Source organism: Cladophialophora immunda, assembly GCF_000835495.1.
Source record: "Cladophialophora immunda strain CBS 83496 unplaced genomic scaffold supercont1.3, whole genome shotgun sequence".
In the NCBI taxonomy this organism is placed as follows: domain Eukaryota; kingdom Fungi; phylum Ascomycota; class Eurotiomycetes; order Chaetothyriales; family Herpotrichiellaceae; genus Cladophialophora; species Cladophialophora immunda.
In genome coordinates this window covers 3,423,912-3,441,661 of record NW_015622543.1, presented here as the reverse complement: position 1 = coordinate 3,441,661, position 17,750 = coordinate 3,423,912, and the positions used below count along the sequence as shown (strand labels likewise).

General features: G+C 50.1%; 4 protein-coding genes across 4 annotated transcripts; 1 reads left to right on the top strand and 3 right to left on the bottom strand.

Annotated features, from left to right (window-relative positions):
- Positions 1–1,031: 1,031 nt before the first annotated feature.
- On the bottom strand, positions 1,032–3,191 carry PV07_05609 (uncharacterized protein; the record flags this gene model as incomplete). The annotated part of the gene is made up of 4 exons (XM_016392519.1): positions 1,032–2,181; positions 2,289–2,414; positions 2,498–2,622; positions 2,694–3,191. 4 exons carry the CDS (start codon positions 3,189–3,191, stop codon positions 1,032–1,034), a joined length of 1,899 nt encoding a protein of 632 aa, XP_016250038.1.
- Positions 3,192–7,426: 4,235 nt separating this feature from the next.
- Positions 7,427–8,464, bottom strand: PV07_05608 (uncharacterized protein; the record flags this gene model as incomplete). Its single annotated transcript, XM_016392518.1, has 1 exon — positions 7,427–8,464. One exon carries the CDS (start codon positions 8,462–8,464, stop codon positions 7,427–7,429), a length of 1,038 nt encoding a protein of 345 aa, XP_016250037.1.
- A 1,123-nt stretch (positions 8,465–9,587) lies between these two features.
- PV07_05607 (uncharacterized protein) lies at positions 9,588–10,090 on the top strand (the record flags this gene model as incomplete). The annotated part of the gene is made up of 2 exons (XM_016392517.1): positions 9,588–9,734; positions 9,779–10,090. The coding sequence occupies 2 exons, from the start codon at positions 9,588–9,590 to the stop codon at positions 10,088–10,090; spliced, it is 459 nt and encodes a 152-aa protein (XP_016250036.1).
- Positions 10,091–10,774: 684 nt separating this feature from the next.
- PV07_05606 (uncharacterized protein) lies at positions 10,775–13,125 on the bottom strand (the record flags this gene model as incomplete). Its single annotated transcript, XM_016392516.1, has 4 exons — positions 10,775–12,117; positions 12,436–12,557; positions 12,649–12,872; positions 12,925–13,125. 4 exons carry the CDS (start codon positions 13,123–13,125, stop codon positions 10,775–10,777), a joined length of 1,890 nt encoding a protein of 629 aa, XP_016250035.1.
- Positions 13,126–17,750: the final 4,625 nt, after the last annotated feature.

The window sequence follows — 17,750 nt, the reverse complement described above, 5'->3', positions numbered from 1 at the left end:
GGCGGTGTCAGAGGAAGTTGAGCTGCTGGCTGGGGATATGATACTTTTTCCTTCTGCAGAGACTTTCTTTGGCGCAGCTTGGGCAGACTAATAGGAGCCATGGCCCCCTGTGTAGGTCACCCGCAAGACTATCAAATGATTCAAATAAGGGAGATCTTCCAAGGTTCCGCCTCTTCCGCCTCAAAATCATTTCCATTGCAGTAAAGTTAGTCGCCGTTTGCTATCTCTCTCAAACGTGGTCCTGAACCCGTGAAAGCCACCGACATACCAAGAAAGGAGGAAATGAATCGGATTGATATGGCCAGTTGTACTTCTCGATATAGTCGAGAGGTAGCCCTCCTGAGGGGGTGGACACACGCCTACCTACCTACCTTCCTGTCCAACTCTCGGCGGTGGGAATGAAGTCATTATCCATGGAATACCGGGTTGATGAATTGCCGAGAATCAGGCGAATTGCCGTGAATCAGGATTCGTTATCCAATGACTCGAGGTGCCAGAAGTCCCCCAAATCCACCGGGCTGCGTTGTGGCGTTCAGTTAAACTTCTATTGTTGTCACTTCCATGCAAGCAACCAGGGATATGGTTTTGGGTGGGTCACAGTATGGCAAGGGGTTAGAAGCGATTCAATAGCCACGGCTGTGCTGACCGCCCCACTCATCTGTTAATCTCCATACAGAGTACAGAAGTCTGGAACATAAATTTCGCTAGTTAAAAAGCCACTGACCAGGGTATGACCAGGCTAAGAACAATGGGCCAGATCACGTGTTAGAGCTAAAGCCGAATGCCCCCACTTTGCAGAATTTATGTCGATGACCTCCCGTATGGCTGTAGATCTCTGAGAGCTGGTATGGCGTGTAACTCGACGCAGTCCCTAGCTGTAGCTGGTAGCTGAAGGGCCATTCATCGATGCCATATGGTATATGCGTTGGCAGAAATTCCATATTCTTCGCGACTACATTACTAGATAGCACTAGCATCCTGTCTGATAGGGATTGTCTTCTCGCTGTGTGCCACGAGTCGCTTTCCTTTCTTTATGCCCAAGGAAACCACCTTTTACTTCTGCTTTGCGGTCGTCCTGTTCGTGATGTCCGGTGGTTGGAGCGCAGAGTGTAATTGACGAACTTGGGCCACGTGTTTGTGAGCACCAAATGCCTGATGACGGACGTCGCCTCTCGAAAGACATTCTCGTCGAATGTTTCGGGGATTGTGATGGTATCCCGACTCAAGATAATGTTGGCCTTGCTGTTGGTTTCCGAGAGGTTACCTTCTGATGGGGCTGGTGAGACAACGCGGGATGCTGATAGGGACCGCGGCGCAGAAGCAAACGCAGCACCTCGCTCAGTACTCTTATCATCAATTGCGCCCAGGGAAAATAGGTTAGGCTGCTCTGAATTAATGAAAGCATTGTCTGTGTCCAACGGCAGCAGCGGCAGCAGCGGCAGTTGCGGCAGATTCGCTACACTGTGTCGGTTTAGAAGTAGAATGGTAGCCTCACCGAAGACGGCATCCAAGCCTTTCCGGACCTTTGATGAGAGATTGATTGGAAACTCGGCGCTTTCCATATTCACGAAGGACATGTAAATGTGTACAGCTTGCCAAAACTGGCGGTAGCGTAATTTTCGCTCCTGTTCGACTCTTTCACTAGGGAGTATGAAGGCGTGAGCTTGATTGCGGAAGCGTGCTGCCAACCAGGGCTTTTGCCACTCTGCGACATGGACCAAGAAGCTGATGTTCTCTCCGCTGAAGTCCTGTAGCGCAGCAAACTTCTGCAGGGGTGCGGGATTTAACCTCAGTGTGTGTTGAAGTGCCAGGTCTGTGAATAACCCTCCACGCCGCATGTCCGGGGAAACGGGTGCGCAAGGCTCCGGTATCGCGGTATCTTCTGGAGTGGTCTCATCGATCGAAGACATAAACGACTGGCGACAAATTGCAGAAAACTTCGTGTCTTGAGATTGAAAGGAGCCACTGAAGTTGTTGCCGTGATCCCACGCCTGAATGCTGGCTCTGATCTGAGCTTGGAGACTCCTTTGCCTCCATATCTCAACACAAGGGAAATGGACAGTCATAAGTTGCATGACAAAGATGGAGATTGCGAACCAGAGTGGCGGGGCGAAATATTTGTTGACCGGTTCGAATGCAGGAATGTAGAGTGCCGCGAGCCATAAAGGCGAGGCAGGAAGACTTGACCAAATTAGATTGAAATAGTTCGATTTGCGGCCAACAGAGAACAACATAAGAGGTGAGGGTTTCCAGGAAGTAAGAACAACGTAGATCCATTCGATACGTACCCAGCTATACAGCAGCACATTGTCTGGAAACGCCAACCATGTGTATCATGAATATTTCGAGCTTTCCAGAGCACGTATGGGGCATAGATCCAGGACCAGAAAAACTGCCAAGTGATCGAAAGGCACCTGACAGAACAATTTAGTTGGGATATCCCTGTTCTCATGTAGACAGATGATGAGGAGAGTAGTTTTTGAGGAATGGAACCTACCATTGCCATCCCTTTTTGCAGTGGGCTATTTTTTGGGCGTCATCCCCTCGGAAATTGTCTGGAATGAATCCAAAGTGAGGATGAAATTTACGAGAGCCAAAGTAGATGATAAAGGTCGAGATAATCTATAGTATCCCTATCAGTCTGAACCGAAGTAAATTTGTTGTATCTGGTGGAATTTCGAGGGCGGACTTACTGTTACGACTATCCCCGCGGCGATGAAAAATGTCAGCCGGGTGACAATGTCTAGGACCTTAAAGCGATAGAATAGCCCTCTGGATCTGGTAGTCGATGATTCTGGTCTGGTTCGAATAGATGCCCAGTGCTCCGAGTTCGTCTCTTTGGTCGGGCTAGACAGATACGCGTATTTGCGCTGTGTAGAGGCAACATAGAGAAACTGACTATTGGCAGCCTGGAAAATGGCGATCCCAAGGGGTAAGAGAGTACTCATGACCCAGAATTCAACTGCACACGGTGTCATTGGTCCTGTAAGTCGATATATCATGGTGAGAATCCAGTATATCTGGAGAGTCCAGACGGCCGTTAGAGTCAAAGGGATTCGTCTCATATACAGGAAGGGCAAGCAACGGTTCTCCAATAGTATGTATGATCCACCCGCGAGGATGAATGTCCAGGCGATAGCAAGGCCTAAATAGGTGCAGTTTAAAGAGTCGAAGTTGGCTTGAGTGGCCATCTTGCATTGACCCAAAGAGAGATGGAGGAAGGTTACCGGTGTCACAACTATACAGAATCGCGAATTTCTTCCCACCACTTTGGTATCGCCAGGTTAATATAGGTGTGTGAAACATCTGGTTTCTTTCCTCCTCTCCATTTATTCTGACTTCTTGTGACCTGGCTGAAGAGGGCCCATATCTTCGTCATAGCTCAGTACATTATCGACACGACCCAAGCACAATGTACGTCAACTATCGCCTGAGAAACAAGGTACTTTGCTCTGTCATGCAATATGAAAGAACAAGGGTCGAGAGCCTGGCTATCGATATCCCTGCCGCCCCCTTACTCCCGCCCCCCAATGCTTTTTCTCCTCCTTTCTTCTCCTTCGGGTCCGGGGGCAGGTGGCAGTGTCTCGGCCCAACAAAGTTTATGGCCTCCCTCCAGGGGAGGTGGTTGGTGAAGTTGCGGGATGAATTCCCTAAGAGCATGGCACTACTGACTCGAAAAAGGCGCACTGATCGGTACGTACCTGGGGTATTCATTTGCAGTCTTCCTCAACGAACAATACTTATCATCGGAAGTCGTTCCAAGTTTGTGACCAGCAAATTGCTCACTCACGCCTGCTATAACCTCGCCCTCAGGCGTTGACGTATTACATGGTAATTTGACCTATAAATTCCTGATCTGCTGCGGTCGACTGGGCAGAATACAGGGATAAAGGCCATTTCACAATTGGAGCTTTGTCACGAACTGCCTCAAGAGTCCTAAGACACCAACCTGAATTAGGTGAGCGGCGTCAGGAAGGTCGGGTAGATATATCCAGTGCTACATAAGCTACATAAAGACGAAATGCATCAGGATTAGTTACCTTATACGCTAATACCTCGTATACTAGAGAGAGAACGGAGTCCATCACAATATCTCGCTTTCCTCTCTTAAGCATTGAGTCGTTGTCAACAGGAACTACAGATAGGCCAGACATTCAACTACCTCCTGGTCGGCACTGATCGGCACCTACTGCGTAGCGTAGGTCCCGATAGGTCTCTAAGAAGCTAGGTCTTCCAGACTTCAAGTGGAGTAGTGAAAGCACAAACCACTAGGTAAAAGGCCCTGGCAACTGGACCCAGAACGGCCTGGACTGGAAGATAAGGCGAGCCTCTGAATGCGATGCCCCGCCTTAGTTGCAATGTCGTACTCCAGACTGCCTGGACTTGCCATGTTGGGAATACGTCCTCGCCAGCGGCTGCCGCAGCCAGTGTGCCTGCAGCAAGATGACGCAAATCGTGATCTAACGCGCGAAATTCAAGCTCTTGGCAAGGTTGAAAGTACCACTATACTCAGCGACGAATCTTGACCTCTCCAAAGTCCGTTTCCGTTTCTAGACCTAAGTATCTCGCTACTTGACCTGAGGCATGACTAAGGTATTTTGAGCTATAGCTATACAATCCTCTGTACAGCTTCGCGATCCCTGAGGCGTGCCTGAGTTAGCGTGAGTACAGCCCTGAGTCTGTGAACGTTCCCATAACTTGGGACTCGGGATCTGTGTTTTTAGTGTTTTACATCAACGGAATGCCTAGGTTCCGAGCTCCTACTCGGTTATTATTGCCAGGGTGTACGGGAGTCGTTCACATAACTTTTCACTATCAGCCATGCTACTGCAACTTAGGTGGCGCAACTTTAGGGGGTGACCCGCCTGCCAACTTGTTGACTAAGATGACGTGGGTCGAAGAGGAGTACAACTGCACGCTCACGTATTCTTCAGCTTCGAGCCCACCGGACGCTCTCCCTGGTTCCCCCGGCAATACTTGGCATGGCGGCTGCTTCCTTGCGAACACTGGAAGCTTGCCCTCAGACATACTACAATGATCCAATGGGATTCTCACGTAGTGATCACGCACTCCTCCGACTACGCTTCAACCGATATCATCCTGTTGTCTCGAAATCGATTGTGCACGAAATCGAAATCCCTACAAACCTTGACATCTACCTCATCATGGAATCTGAGTGCAATCAATACTCGGCCGGAATTGACAAAGATGTTCAGCCTAAAGCTGCTGGAAATTGGCCATCCACAATAGTATTTTCTGCCGGTGGCTGTCCCTTGCTTGTACTGAAATAATCTGGGACGTGACGCAGTATCGAGGAGGCGGAGTACGGGGAAGCGCCCATCGCAGATGCCTGTTCGGGCTCATGGCCCCCTGGGCTACAATTGCCCAGCAGTAACCCCTTATTCCTTTTAGCCAACCAGGCCTGCTGACTGGTAACTTTCGATCCTTTCGTCAACTTGACCTGATCTTCTCGCTGAGATCCAAGGAAGCACATAACTACCCCTTCTCTGTCCTGTGACGGGGGCAGACCTTTGCCAGCGGACTCTCCGAATCCACCACTCAATTAAATTGAGGTGGACCTCTGAACGCGAATTTTCTTTTTCTTTTTTACATGTAGGTGAGTTCTAGACACCTCATTTTACGTGTCTGTAGGAAGAATTCCCTTCACTAATCTCATTTAGAACTTCTGGCTTTACCGCCGGTCATCCTGGAAACCTCCCACGGGCTGTACTTCTGCTAACCTATTTACGTCGAGTCTGCTTCCTGATCGGCTATGGCCTCCCTACGCGTACGCGAGCTCGATTCTGCTTCTGTTCCTCCTACAGACAGAAAAGCGAAGGAATGGGAAGAGATCGAGGAGGAAGATGACAATGTGCTCGTTAAGTGACAGTGGAAACCTTGGAAAGAAGCCTTCTTCGATGAACTCGAATATTAAATACCCAGCGTCCGCCGTCTCGTTACGATCTCAACAATGTGAGGTTTCACATAAGTCCGAATGGCAATATGGCGATTTCAATGTCTGCGTCCCTATCAACATTGCCAATTGGCGAAAACAGAGGCTTATATTGAGGTGCCCATTTCCGTGCGTACAGGGCGGATCCGATGGCTTAGACGAGAAAATCCGGTGTGATGCCCGACGGTACATCTGGACTTCACAATCCTCCCCTCGGGTTCCGCTCCCTCAACTTTGGGGGTTTGGACTTCCGAATGACTTTAGCGTAAGGTTCATACGATATACTAAGATTGGAGCTCACCTAGTCCTAGCTTACGCCTATTATACATCTATCTTGGATTAGATGAATTATCGAAGCGTTGAAACGCTGCTGGGCCTGGCGACTGTGATAGGTTGAACCCTAAAGGAGGCTCGGTTCGGAGGAACCAGCGCTAAGCCACCTCCGAATTGGTCAGCCATATAACTTCTACGCAAGGGATACACGACCGCGTAACGGGTGCAGACTAAGAGAGTCTTGACAACTAGAACACCGTACGCAAGGGATAGATAGCGTATACAGAATAAGGAGTCAAGGGAAAGAGGCAAGACAACGGGTACACCTTACAGTGGGGCGTACGATAAGAGGAGAGAGAGGGAGTATGAGAGCGTTATTGTGTCACGAGTTCTTCGCAATATATGGTTAAACTTACTTTGGATATGACGGGTCCGTAGGAGAACGTGCTCATGTCGCTCGTTGACAAGGCGACCTGGAAGCAGGGTGAAGGAGAAAGGGGAGCGATTATCCAAAATGGAACATGGCGGTTCTTATGAGGTTTTCAACCAGCGCGCGATCCTCGAACGATATTATCTCTTACTGTGTTGGTGATGTCCAGTACCTCCCTGAGTTGCGCGATAGGTTTTGGAAAACGCAGGCCTTTCGGTGGCGAGGCCTAGTCAATGACGAATTCATGAAGCGTGCCTCGGCATCTCATAAACCGGAATACTAGCCCTACAGCCCAGACAGGGCTATGGTTCCGTGGAGTGAATATCAGAATAGGACTTTGGATGAGTGGCATTGAGTCCTTCCTCCTAGCGACTACTTCGGCGAAGACGACAATTGGGTTTCGATGAAGATGACGATTGGGATGACGGCGGTCCGACCAGCTGCAGGGACTTCATCAGCAGTTGGGACTACGGCTATTACTACTCCGACTGAGCTTAGGCGAAGAACGACCGGCATAAATATCATTCGAATACCCGTCAGATATCGCAATCAGCCGTGTCTGTCGGATTTTAGTACAGAAGTTTTCAATTGCGGCTACACCTTTAGTCTAGTTTAATTTAGCTTGGTCTGCGATGGACTGGGCAATGGAAAAAATATTAGGGAAAGGGGGTAACTTATTATTAGAGTGTTGTCGATAGTAGCAAGAAATTGACAGGTTGAACTCTAGAAGACATGGATTTGCACTATTCAAAGCCGCGAGCTCTCCTGTATTAGATATCTGAGCCAACCTTTGACGAAATATGCTTCTTTCTTCCCCGGAACAGTAAGATTCCTGAGTCATCGCTATCCGTAAAGTGCTCATATTGCTCCCCAGGAAGCCTCTTTTTGTCCTGTTTGTTGCTTGGCTCGGGCTCATTTGTTGCTGTGACTTCCTGGGATATGCCATTCCCTGCATTCTGTCTCTCAGAATCGCTCGACACCGACACTGATACCCCATGATCATTTGGACTCTCGTAATCGTGGTCGTCATGTGACTGACTGGTATTTCGAGCGGAGCCTAGAAGTGCGTCCACATCAAGCACGACGCTGGACATTCCAGTGGTTGAATCTGGTAGCTTTGCTCTCTTGGGTCGTCTAGACAATATTTGTTCCTGTAAGTCTCGACGGATGCAGATAAGCATGTCCTGTAGCATCTTGAAGGTATGGTGCTCCTGTGGTCGGGCTGTTTGCCCGGTAGCACGACGGTCAGGAAGCGGAAGAGGATATGGAGGGGCCCAGTTGATCCACAGATTCCCATGACAGGGCCGAGGAGCGAATCGACCTGGGTGGCATTGCATATAGATATGGCAGCAGTAGCATGAAGGCTTGCTACAGCCGATGTATCTATCATCCGTGACGAAGTCGAGTCTATTGCGATAGAAGTGCTCGAGAATAAGTAACTCTGCGTGCGGACGAGGTCTGATTTGCGCATATTCATCCCGAAATCTGTCCTCGACTTGGACAACCGCATTTGCTTCTGAAAGCGCTTGACTCAGCTGTTCAACCACTACCATTTGATCTGTGGGAACCATGCGTCTCACGACGCCACCGAGATCAGTTAAGTGAAGCTTGTTCGGCAAGTCAGCTGGCCCATTGGTTCCAATGATTTCGACTTGGGCATTTTCGATCCACTGGGGAAATGTCACTGCACCGAGAATCAAAACTTGCACAGCCTTTGACCAGGACCCCAGCCGTCCGAGATAATGACGAAGGTCAGACCAGACCCCCCGATGTGAGTGTGCAACATGCCGTATGCTCAGAATTTCCATCAGTCTGTGTCTCCGAAGAGTGTGAGCATGTGAACACAGTTGGTGAGGAGTAGATATGAGGGCCTCCAATTGCTGGAACTCCTCTAAAATAAATGTATCTACTGATCGTGTTAAAAGGGAGTCTGCTTCAATCTGGATGTTTCACGCAAAGAGGTGTACCTTCAGCGTTCGAGACTTCACCTATCATCCGGGTTGCAGTTCGGATCGCGCGAATCAGCCATGTAGAATATGCCTTGATCCTTCGATGGCTGAAATCGATGCATCGACTTATTATCTCATCTTCCACTTGCAAACGGGGCTTTTCGTTCGTATTTATTTGGCCTAGAGAAGCGAGAACCCAGCAGAGGTGGCCGCTTGCTTTAGATCTCGATTTTGAGTTGGATGCAAGGGAAAAGATTGGATGTTCAATACCCCTTTGTGCAGCAATTGCGGTCACGGTATCTCCACCCTTTTCGAAATCGCATATAAATGCAAGTTGATCGAGAAAGTTGCGCCAAAGTTTTGATTGTTCGTCCAGGCCACGGTCCGATGTTAAATCAGGACGCTGCGCTCCGCGAGTTGGATCCATCACCCTAAGTAGAGTCAATGGTTCGTAGAAGCGACGGAGGAGTTTGCCATTCATGTCGAGCGGGTGTTGCTGAAACATCGTTAGGATTGACGTTGGCTGTGCCTTCGGCAAAGGAATTCAGTGCTTTTATGAAGCTGCAAAAACACCGTCATATAATCCTGGAGACGCGCCAATCTTCGAGAGCGTGGCAGAGGTCGATCGTTGTCTTCTTATCTGTCGATTCCATCATTGGCAAGGTCCTTGTCATCTCAAGTTTGGGGATGCTATTGGTAACAGTCGTGTCAATCCAGTCTCTGCCGGCGCATGAAAAGTAATTTGATAGGATCGAAGTCTCATCCAGGGTGCATGACGACCAACACCTTATCGTTGCGATCGAATCAAAAATTTACACGTACTCAATCCACTTGCCTGCAAGCGGGTCGTTTTGTGTTCACGGACACGGGCTTGCGCAGAAATTCTGCCAGTTGCATCAAGTGGGCCAAAGTTAGCGTCCCCTCAACACCCCTCGGCACCAACACTCACTCGTACTTATAAATTCCCAGTCTAAACTCCCATATGCTATCTGTTAAACTGGATATCGCTCTCAAGCTCAGAGTCAACCCAGATCAGTTCCGCGGCTCTTGTCCTACATATTTCCCCATGGAGCAACACTCAGAGATGAGCTTCGAAATCCGCGCTTTACTACAGCATGATCTTGACAAGGTGCGTGCACATGCTTCTGATGAGGCTTGAGGTGACAGATCCAGGACGCTGAGTTCCTGACGACGGTGTTGATTGACATCCGGAGGATCATACAAGAGCGTGAAGGTCTCGCTACTAGGATTCCCCTTTGCATCAAAGAAAAAGGAGAGAAAGACAAGAATCAGCTCAATCAGCTGTTCTCATATAAAGGACCTGACAAAGAAACTTTGAGAATTCTGAACTGCTACGAAGGTCTCTGGACGCAAGACCCAAAACAATTTTGGAACACACCCCTGCTGTCCAGCTCGGGCAGACTTACCAGCGCACAAGCTCAGATTGCCAGGTACTACCTCCATGGTCAAGACGTCGACGCTTAGTCACGGATGATGAGGAGATGTGCCTGCATCCTGCTTGTGGAATTTCAGCAACAGTTCCGGTGTGTGTGGACCGGTGATTGTACCGACGTTGTTCGCGCTGCGCACAACTTGGACAAGAGCCCTGAGGAAATCGAGCGCGATGTTGAGCACATGGTCAGTTGCGGCAGCCGCTATCTCAATCTGGAGAAGAGTCTAGGACGTGGATCCTCTTTGCTCTTGGGTCTTGACATTGCCGAGTCAATGTAAGCAGGTTCCGCGTTTTGAGGAAATACTGACGTGAGCAGATGGACCAAAACCTTACCAAAGTCTGGCAAAGTACACGATGCGATGATGAACCACATAAGAGGGACCGGATGGACAAACTTGGTCGACAGGTTTGGGCCATTAAGAGAACGGGTCGTCGAGTGCGAGCTCCGGGACTTGTCAGCAATTTATTCATCAACGTTGGGTGGCAACTCAATGCTTCTCCAGGAGTCGAATACAGCGCATCCAGACGCGACCCTGCCACGCAATCACTATCCTCTCGTTGATCCACTTTACGAAATGATCACAGATGATTTCGACTGGGAGCATTTCGCAGAAGGGCTGGAAATGGAGCTTGGCACATCGTAATGCTGTCCAGATACAGATGGATGGATGACAAAGAAATTCCCACCTGGCCTTGTCACTTCTTGATGCGTTCCGTCAGTGGGGATCAGATCTAGGTTCTGTGCTTCCCAATCCTGTTGTAGAGTCTGGCGGTCGCCTCGTTAGCGTCGGCCCAGACATGATCTGATAGTGCAGATCCAACTTCACAATGGTCACAACGTCTTGCAAAACCTTCTCTTCGCCCGGAATCAACTCCGCGTAAAGTTGTGGCATTGCCCATCCAATCCATACATTACCGTGACTTGAGCGTGGCTGGACTCCAGCGGGATGCTTGCGAAGATATAGGTCGCAGCAGTAGCAAGACGGCTTGCTGCAACCTATGTAGCGGTCGCCCGCGATGAAGTCGAGCCGGCGCAGGTAGAAGTGGTGTAGCAGAATAGCCTCTGCATGGAGACCTGCACGAAATTCGCCCGTTGTCATTTTCGAAAGACACCGAAGAATTCGATCGACCACCTTATCGTTCTGACGGGCATTTAATGCATCCTCAAGTCGGGAACCATGAAATTCCGGCATCAACGCGCGCAGAATATCGACAGGCTCACTCCAAGGTAGCTGAAAATTATTCGAACCGATGGAAGGCATGTCGGCTTGTCTCACTCGAGCATTCTTGATGCGGTCGCGGAAGCGTTCGCACGTGAGGACGAGATGGCGTGCTGCCCGAACCCAGGAACATAATCTACCCAACAGGTGCCGCACTTCAATCCACAAAGCTTTTTCTCCAGAAGCCTGGATCAGTTGACAGAGTCGCTCGAGGAGTCTAGATCGTTTGAGTTCCATCGATAAATCGATCAACCGATCTGGATCTCTCGAAAGATCCAGAAATGATTCCAAATGCTGTTGTTCACTCACATCTGTGTAATTTACCATGATCAGCAAAAGACCACAAAATAGTCGGAAGGGTCCGATGCCATTACCGAGTGTCACCAGGGGCTCTTTCGCATCAATGGCAGCTATGGTGCTCTTCAATTTTTGGCCGTAGTCTCGAACACGGAGACCAGAAAATTCGATAGAATTGCGTGCAATCTTTCGGATCAGCTCCACCGCCGATGACTTATCCAACGGAGTTTCGTGGTGCAGAGCAGACAGCAACTTTTCCACATGTTGGAGCACCTCTGGCCTGGTGGGCGAGTTACTGGCAACCCAGTATGTTGGTCCAGTCGGGGAGGGTTCGACAGCGATGGCTGTGACAGTTCTCCCACCGCATTTGTGGTCGGCCAACCAAGCCAGGCTGTCCAGGAAGATGTGCCATTCGTTCCGCCTCGGGCCTGATAAGTCGACAGACTTGTCCGAGCCGACTCTCGATCGGTTCGGAGTCAATAGCCTTAGCAAGACTAGACATCCGTAAAATTCCTGGATCAACGACGTTCTCGGATCCATTTCTTGTCACTTCGTCAGCGGGAGAAAACAGGCTAGGAACTAGATGAAGCGAAGCACGAGCCTTAAAGACTATCATCACCTCATATTCTGCCCGCATCAGGATGCCGGAACAACCCAACGACAGCTCGTTATCAACCGCTCGCTAGTCACACGCTCGATCTAGTCCTGGGCCAAGCCTGTTCGAGACATGCTCATGATTTTGTTGGTCATGAACATGTTGCCAGGAGTGTTTTCCTGGTCTGCTCACACTTGCAACTTGAAAAGCCTGCACGCTTGTCTTGCAGCTTCGTGCTGGGCCAGTTTCGAATTTGCACCCGTACCTTCAAACGTACAGCCCTTCAAAGACAAGATCGTCTTCCAGAGACCAGGATCCGATGATATCTGTTCCATACTGTACAACGGTTCGGCCCCAACCTTCATCCCGTGATTATTCACAGCGTTGCTGTAGAGACCAGGGGTTTGCCGTAGCGCTGGGTGTTGAATGAAATTCTGTTTCACGGCTGTTGCTTGCCGATCTCGACCTCTTTTCATACCTGCCTTTTTGGGCCCGATAAAAGGATCTCACGGTCTGCAACATCTGCTGCTTCGCGCGCGCAGACCCTTCGTGGATGATCCAACCTACCAGGACCAGTAGCCTTGTGCGGGGATCCCTTGCTGACACCTCAAAACGATTCGACCGCTCAATTGGCTGATACTCAGCGAGTGACGAGAGACACGTGTCATATGGGAAATCTTGCATGTGACGGAACAGTCGGGACTGGGCCACTGGTTAGGCACCGAACAGCGAATATCATTGGAAGGGAACGTACATCCACTTTAGAGGGCGTGTCGTAGGGACCGCAGTCTTGAAGGACTTGCTGCGAGATGACACACTCGAAGTATTTCTGACCAAACCAATAGCTGACTTCGTCACGCATATCCGTTGTTCCAGATGTGAAGGACAAATTCTCTACATCTGAATCGTCGTAAATGGAAGTTCCAGCAGCGTTGGAGGAGAGTTTGGCTTCCATGGTGTCAATTTAGTTCCAAGACAAGAATGCCTGTCAAATGCTGAATGTACATGGACGACTAAATAAGAGTGTGAGCGATAACGGCTTTGAAAGACATTTTCCTTATATATTTTGCTGTGACAGGCCCTGAAGCATGTTGTCATAACCCAGCCAATGAGCCGTTGGGGAATGCCGCTAAAATGCCGAACGGCATTTTAGCGCAGTCTCCGGAACAGGAGAGTCTCCCTTCAAAGTATGGGTCTCCGCAGTGCACGCAAGTAGCCGTCTTGTTTCGTAGTGATTCTGCTTGGAATCCTTCCCGTCTCAAGCGAGTAGCGTCGCGATGCACTTTTGGAGGTGAAAAGCTGCGGCTCAAGGCCGAGTTGTTTCGGTTCAATCAGATCGATGACGTGGCCAAATCCATGGGAGTTCCTGTGGGCGTGAGCTACCATCGCGAATCACAGCTTGCGACGTGGACAGACCTATCGGCACGTCCTTATCGACAGGGGTCAAGGGTCGATGGTCACAGTATTGATTGAATGCATCTCTGAGGCACTTTGCCGCTCGAGTCGATGAACTCGATCGCCACCCTTCAAGTGGCTGCTCAAAGCGAGGCGACAGGATTCCTCGACGAAGGCACTGCGGTATTATGGTCGAAGGCTGGGAAGGCCGCACGGCAGTCGTTCACCATTGACCTCGGATGCTTGCGTGGTCTTGTCGATTGCCCGAATAACAGTTCGAAGATTCAGCTGGCCCTGCGCAGCGTTCATCTATCCACTTTCCATTGGCTTCTTGTCAGAACTTGACAGGATTTCCGGTCGCCAGCAATCGTCAAGAGATCTCGATGCCTGACGCTGTAGACTGCATTGAGATTTCCTCGCGAGGTTAGGTTGTGGCAGTTGAGTGGGCAGTGGACGGAATAGGCCGTATTGCAACTCTGAAGCTTCTGCAAACCTAGCCATGATAGCTCCATGTCCACGCTCCATAGACTATGTGCCACTCAAGAACAGCCCTGGAGAGAAATTTTGCGAAATTGCCGGCTCGACGACAAACCCGATGACATGCTCCAACACGTCTGCGGATCCACCACAAGTGCAGTGGATGTTCGGACCCAATATGATGCGCCACGTTGTCTTCCAATCCAACAGCCATTTTGGGAACTCATCACAGTTTGTCTGGTTGCTGGTGGAGATTGTCCCGGACGCTCAAAGGAGGCAGAAAATATTCCTCTTGCGATGACCTCAGGATCACCTCTATTCAAAGATGGAACATATCCCCTTCCGTTAACGCTTGTATGCCGACACCTAAGAAGAAATTTAGGCCCTCTCCAGAGATCGATGTGCAAAATAGGCAGACAGCTTTCCGACAGGAGTTTTGGACGAAAATGCCCACACGTAGTGCTGTAAGAATGCGGCGATTCTCTTATCCATTGCCCTCGTCTCCATCTGGACTTCATCTCCATCTTGCACATCCACTTGAGCCTCGAGCTCAACCTCGCCAACCGTATGCCCAAAATCTGTCTGGTCGAGTACGATCTTGAAGTCCGAATCTGTGATCCAAACGCGGCGAAATGTGCTGAAACTGGCAAAATGGCTCAAACCAAACAATTGAGATGAGCCGTAATCCCGACCAGTCAATGATCTGATGTGCGCAGAAATGATATCCAAGTCCGAAACTTCTTTAGACTGTGAATTTATGTATGTGCCGCCTCTTCTGATCTTCATCTGCCATTTGCCGTCTCTTTGCCTTAACCAAGTCCCTTTCATCCAGAGCTGGTCGTTGAGATCGTAATACGTATCGTGGAATTTCCGGCATCCGAGATCAGTCAGACTCAAGAACGGTAGATTTCCCGAGTCAACGCGTAGAGGGTAGCACTTGAGGGCTGCGAATTTTCTTTCGACCTCCAGCCAGATGTTGGAGAGTATCCGTCCCATTGCAGGACAGGTAAGGCAGTGCGTTGGGTTACGGAGTGTAGAGACAAAGCGCTCCTTTCTCTACCAAGGCCTGTATAGTTGCCAACTGTGCCGAACAAAAGCCAAGTATCTCGGCCCGCAATCGATGATCGTCGAGTGCAGAAATTCTCGTAATGGCCCAACATCTTAGAAGTATACAAGCTCACGTGCTTGGTGTTGAGTCTCACTGGTCGGCTTGTGCAGTGCTTGGCGCGTCCAGAGTGCTTCGACTGGGAGGCGGTAGCAGGTTCCCTCCTGTATCAATGCTCTATCGATCTCCGGAATGACTCGAGTATTTCCGCCTGTCAGCTCTGAATATTTCGCGTCGAAAATGTCAATCTAGCTACCATCTGTCCCTCGTTCCCGTGGAGTGGGCCCTTTTGTGGGAAGCAACTCTGCCTCGACTAGCGGTGCTCGTCCGAAATCCCTGGTTGCCTCGATCGACGTGCAATTGACGGGTATGGCGGGATCTCATGAGGTCCACTAGACAGACACGATACATAAAACGGCTACCAAGTCATGAAATCATTGTTCTGACTTCCCATCTTTCCTGCCTCCCGGAGCAGTGTGAGCCAGAAGAAACCTCGATAGGAGAGCTTTCCTTTGAGACAGTGCTGAGAGACATTGCTGTATCATCGAGGAGCGTTCAATGAGGTCGTCCAGTGCGACAACATCCTCTCCCACAATGTCATCAGGAACGAACATCGACTTCAACAACTGCCAGATCGGTCGGCCTTCCGTTGTTGGCATTTACGGTATTTCAGGTTCGGGGAAAACATTTGTGCTGGACGCGCTGAAGCATGTCTATGGCGCCGATTACATCCCAGTGGAAGGCTCGGAGGTGATATCGAGACTGGTCGATGGTGGTTTACAGGGGTTTCAACGCCTCGACGAACACCGCAAGAAGTCCGTACGAGAACTCGCAATACGGACCATTCTGGCGGACTGTCTCAACGATGGTAAAATCGCCGTGGTGTCGGGACATTTCATGTTTTGGTCGGATGAACAAGAGGCCATGACCTCCGTGTGGACGCAGCAAGATCTCGAGACCTTCACTCACATTGTCTACCTCAACCCTGCGCCAGAGACGATACACGATCGTCGTCTTCACGATACTGCCAAAGGTCGACCTGAACTCACGGTTGACGAACTGCGACAATGGCAGAGTGAGGAAGAAAAGCAGTTAAGATTGAGCTGTCACCGAAGTGGCATCATCTATTTCACCGTGAGAGAAGATTCACCTCTGGCCAGGGTCACGGCTCTGCTCGAACTTTTCCTTCACCGGGGCCAGGACAGTCACAGGCGAGAAGCCGGGACGCAGGTGGACAATTTCATCGGTCCGTCAACAAAACACTTAACCTCGGCGTTAGTCCTGGATGCCGACAAAACTTTGTCTGCCACAGACTCGGGTCACTCGAGATGTGTGCCACAGAAATTTGTTTCAAACACAACAAGACCACTTGAAAGATATCTTTGGCGGGCTACTCGGCTACACGAGTGCCGCATTCCTTCAAGTAGCTTTACTGTACGAAGAATTGGTGGCTCAGAACGTGTTCGAAGAAATCTGTACCAATGTTGCAGGACAGATATCGCTGTACCCTGATGTGGCGGCGTTGCTGTTGCGATTACGGAAGGATGAAAAGATAGGAACATTGGTCGTCACATGCGGCCTGCGTCTAGTCTGGGAAAAGGTCCTGGAGCGATACGGCCTCCTTGATACCATCAAGGTCATTGGATCGGGTCCCATAGGTGACGCCCATGTCATCACTCCTCGAGTGAAGGCGAACCTGGTTGCTCATCTCCAACGGCGCTACCATCTTCACGTCGTTGCGATCGGAGACAGCGTCCTGGATCTCGACATGTTCGCCCAGGCCGACCGTGCTGTGGTCATCGTCGGGGATCAGAAGACGCGGAGTCAACGCATGGAAAAGGAGCTCGCTGCAGCAATCGTCGGGGTCACTTTTTCAACCAGCCAAGCTGTCCTGTCGCCAGGAAGTCCACCGCGTCTGGATACCAGTGTTCTCCCGCTTGTGGACCTGAATGGCCCCGATTTCGACGATCATATCCTTCGCGGATCACCCTTTCCTCTGATCAACACAATCGACTTCACTAATAGTCGTGTCGCGAAGATCTTGGCAACTCCAATGCGTGACGCTGCGAACAGTGGCCTATCGTTGCGAAATGCGCACCGGCAAACCGGTCGATATTTGGCGCTGTTCACCTTACCGGATTTGCTGGGAATTGAAGAGTACAGGATTCGGCACGTACAAGGCCATCACGTATACGGTAATCGTATCGCGCAACAGGACAAATCGCTGATCGTTGCGTTGATGCGCGGTGGTGAGCCGATGGCGTTAGGAGTCAGTGAAATTCTACCCCTGGCCTCATTCCTGCACGCGAGAAAGCCCGAGGACGTTACAGCAGAACTTCTGCACGTGAAATCAACTGTCATTCTTGTGGACTCCGTGGTGAACAGTGGTCAGACTATTGCCGACTTTATCTGCCATCTGACGATTTTGAACCCGGCCGTGCGAATCATCGTGATGGCAGGAGTGGTTCAAAGTGAAGCGCCCGCTAGGATTGAAGCATTGTGTACGACCAGACAACATCGACGCATTGACTTAATTACACTTCGACTCTCACCAAACAAGTTCACCGGCCGAGGCGAAACAGACACTGGGAATCGTCTCTATG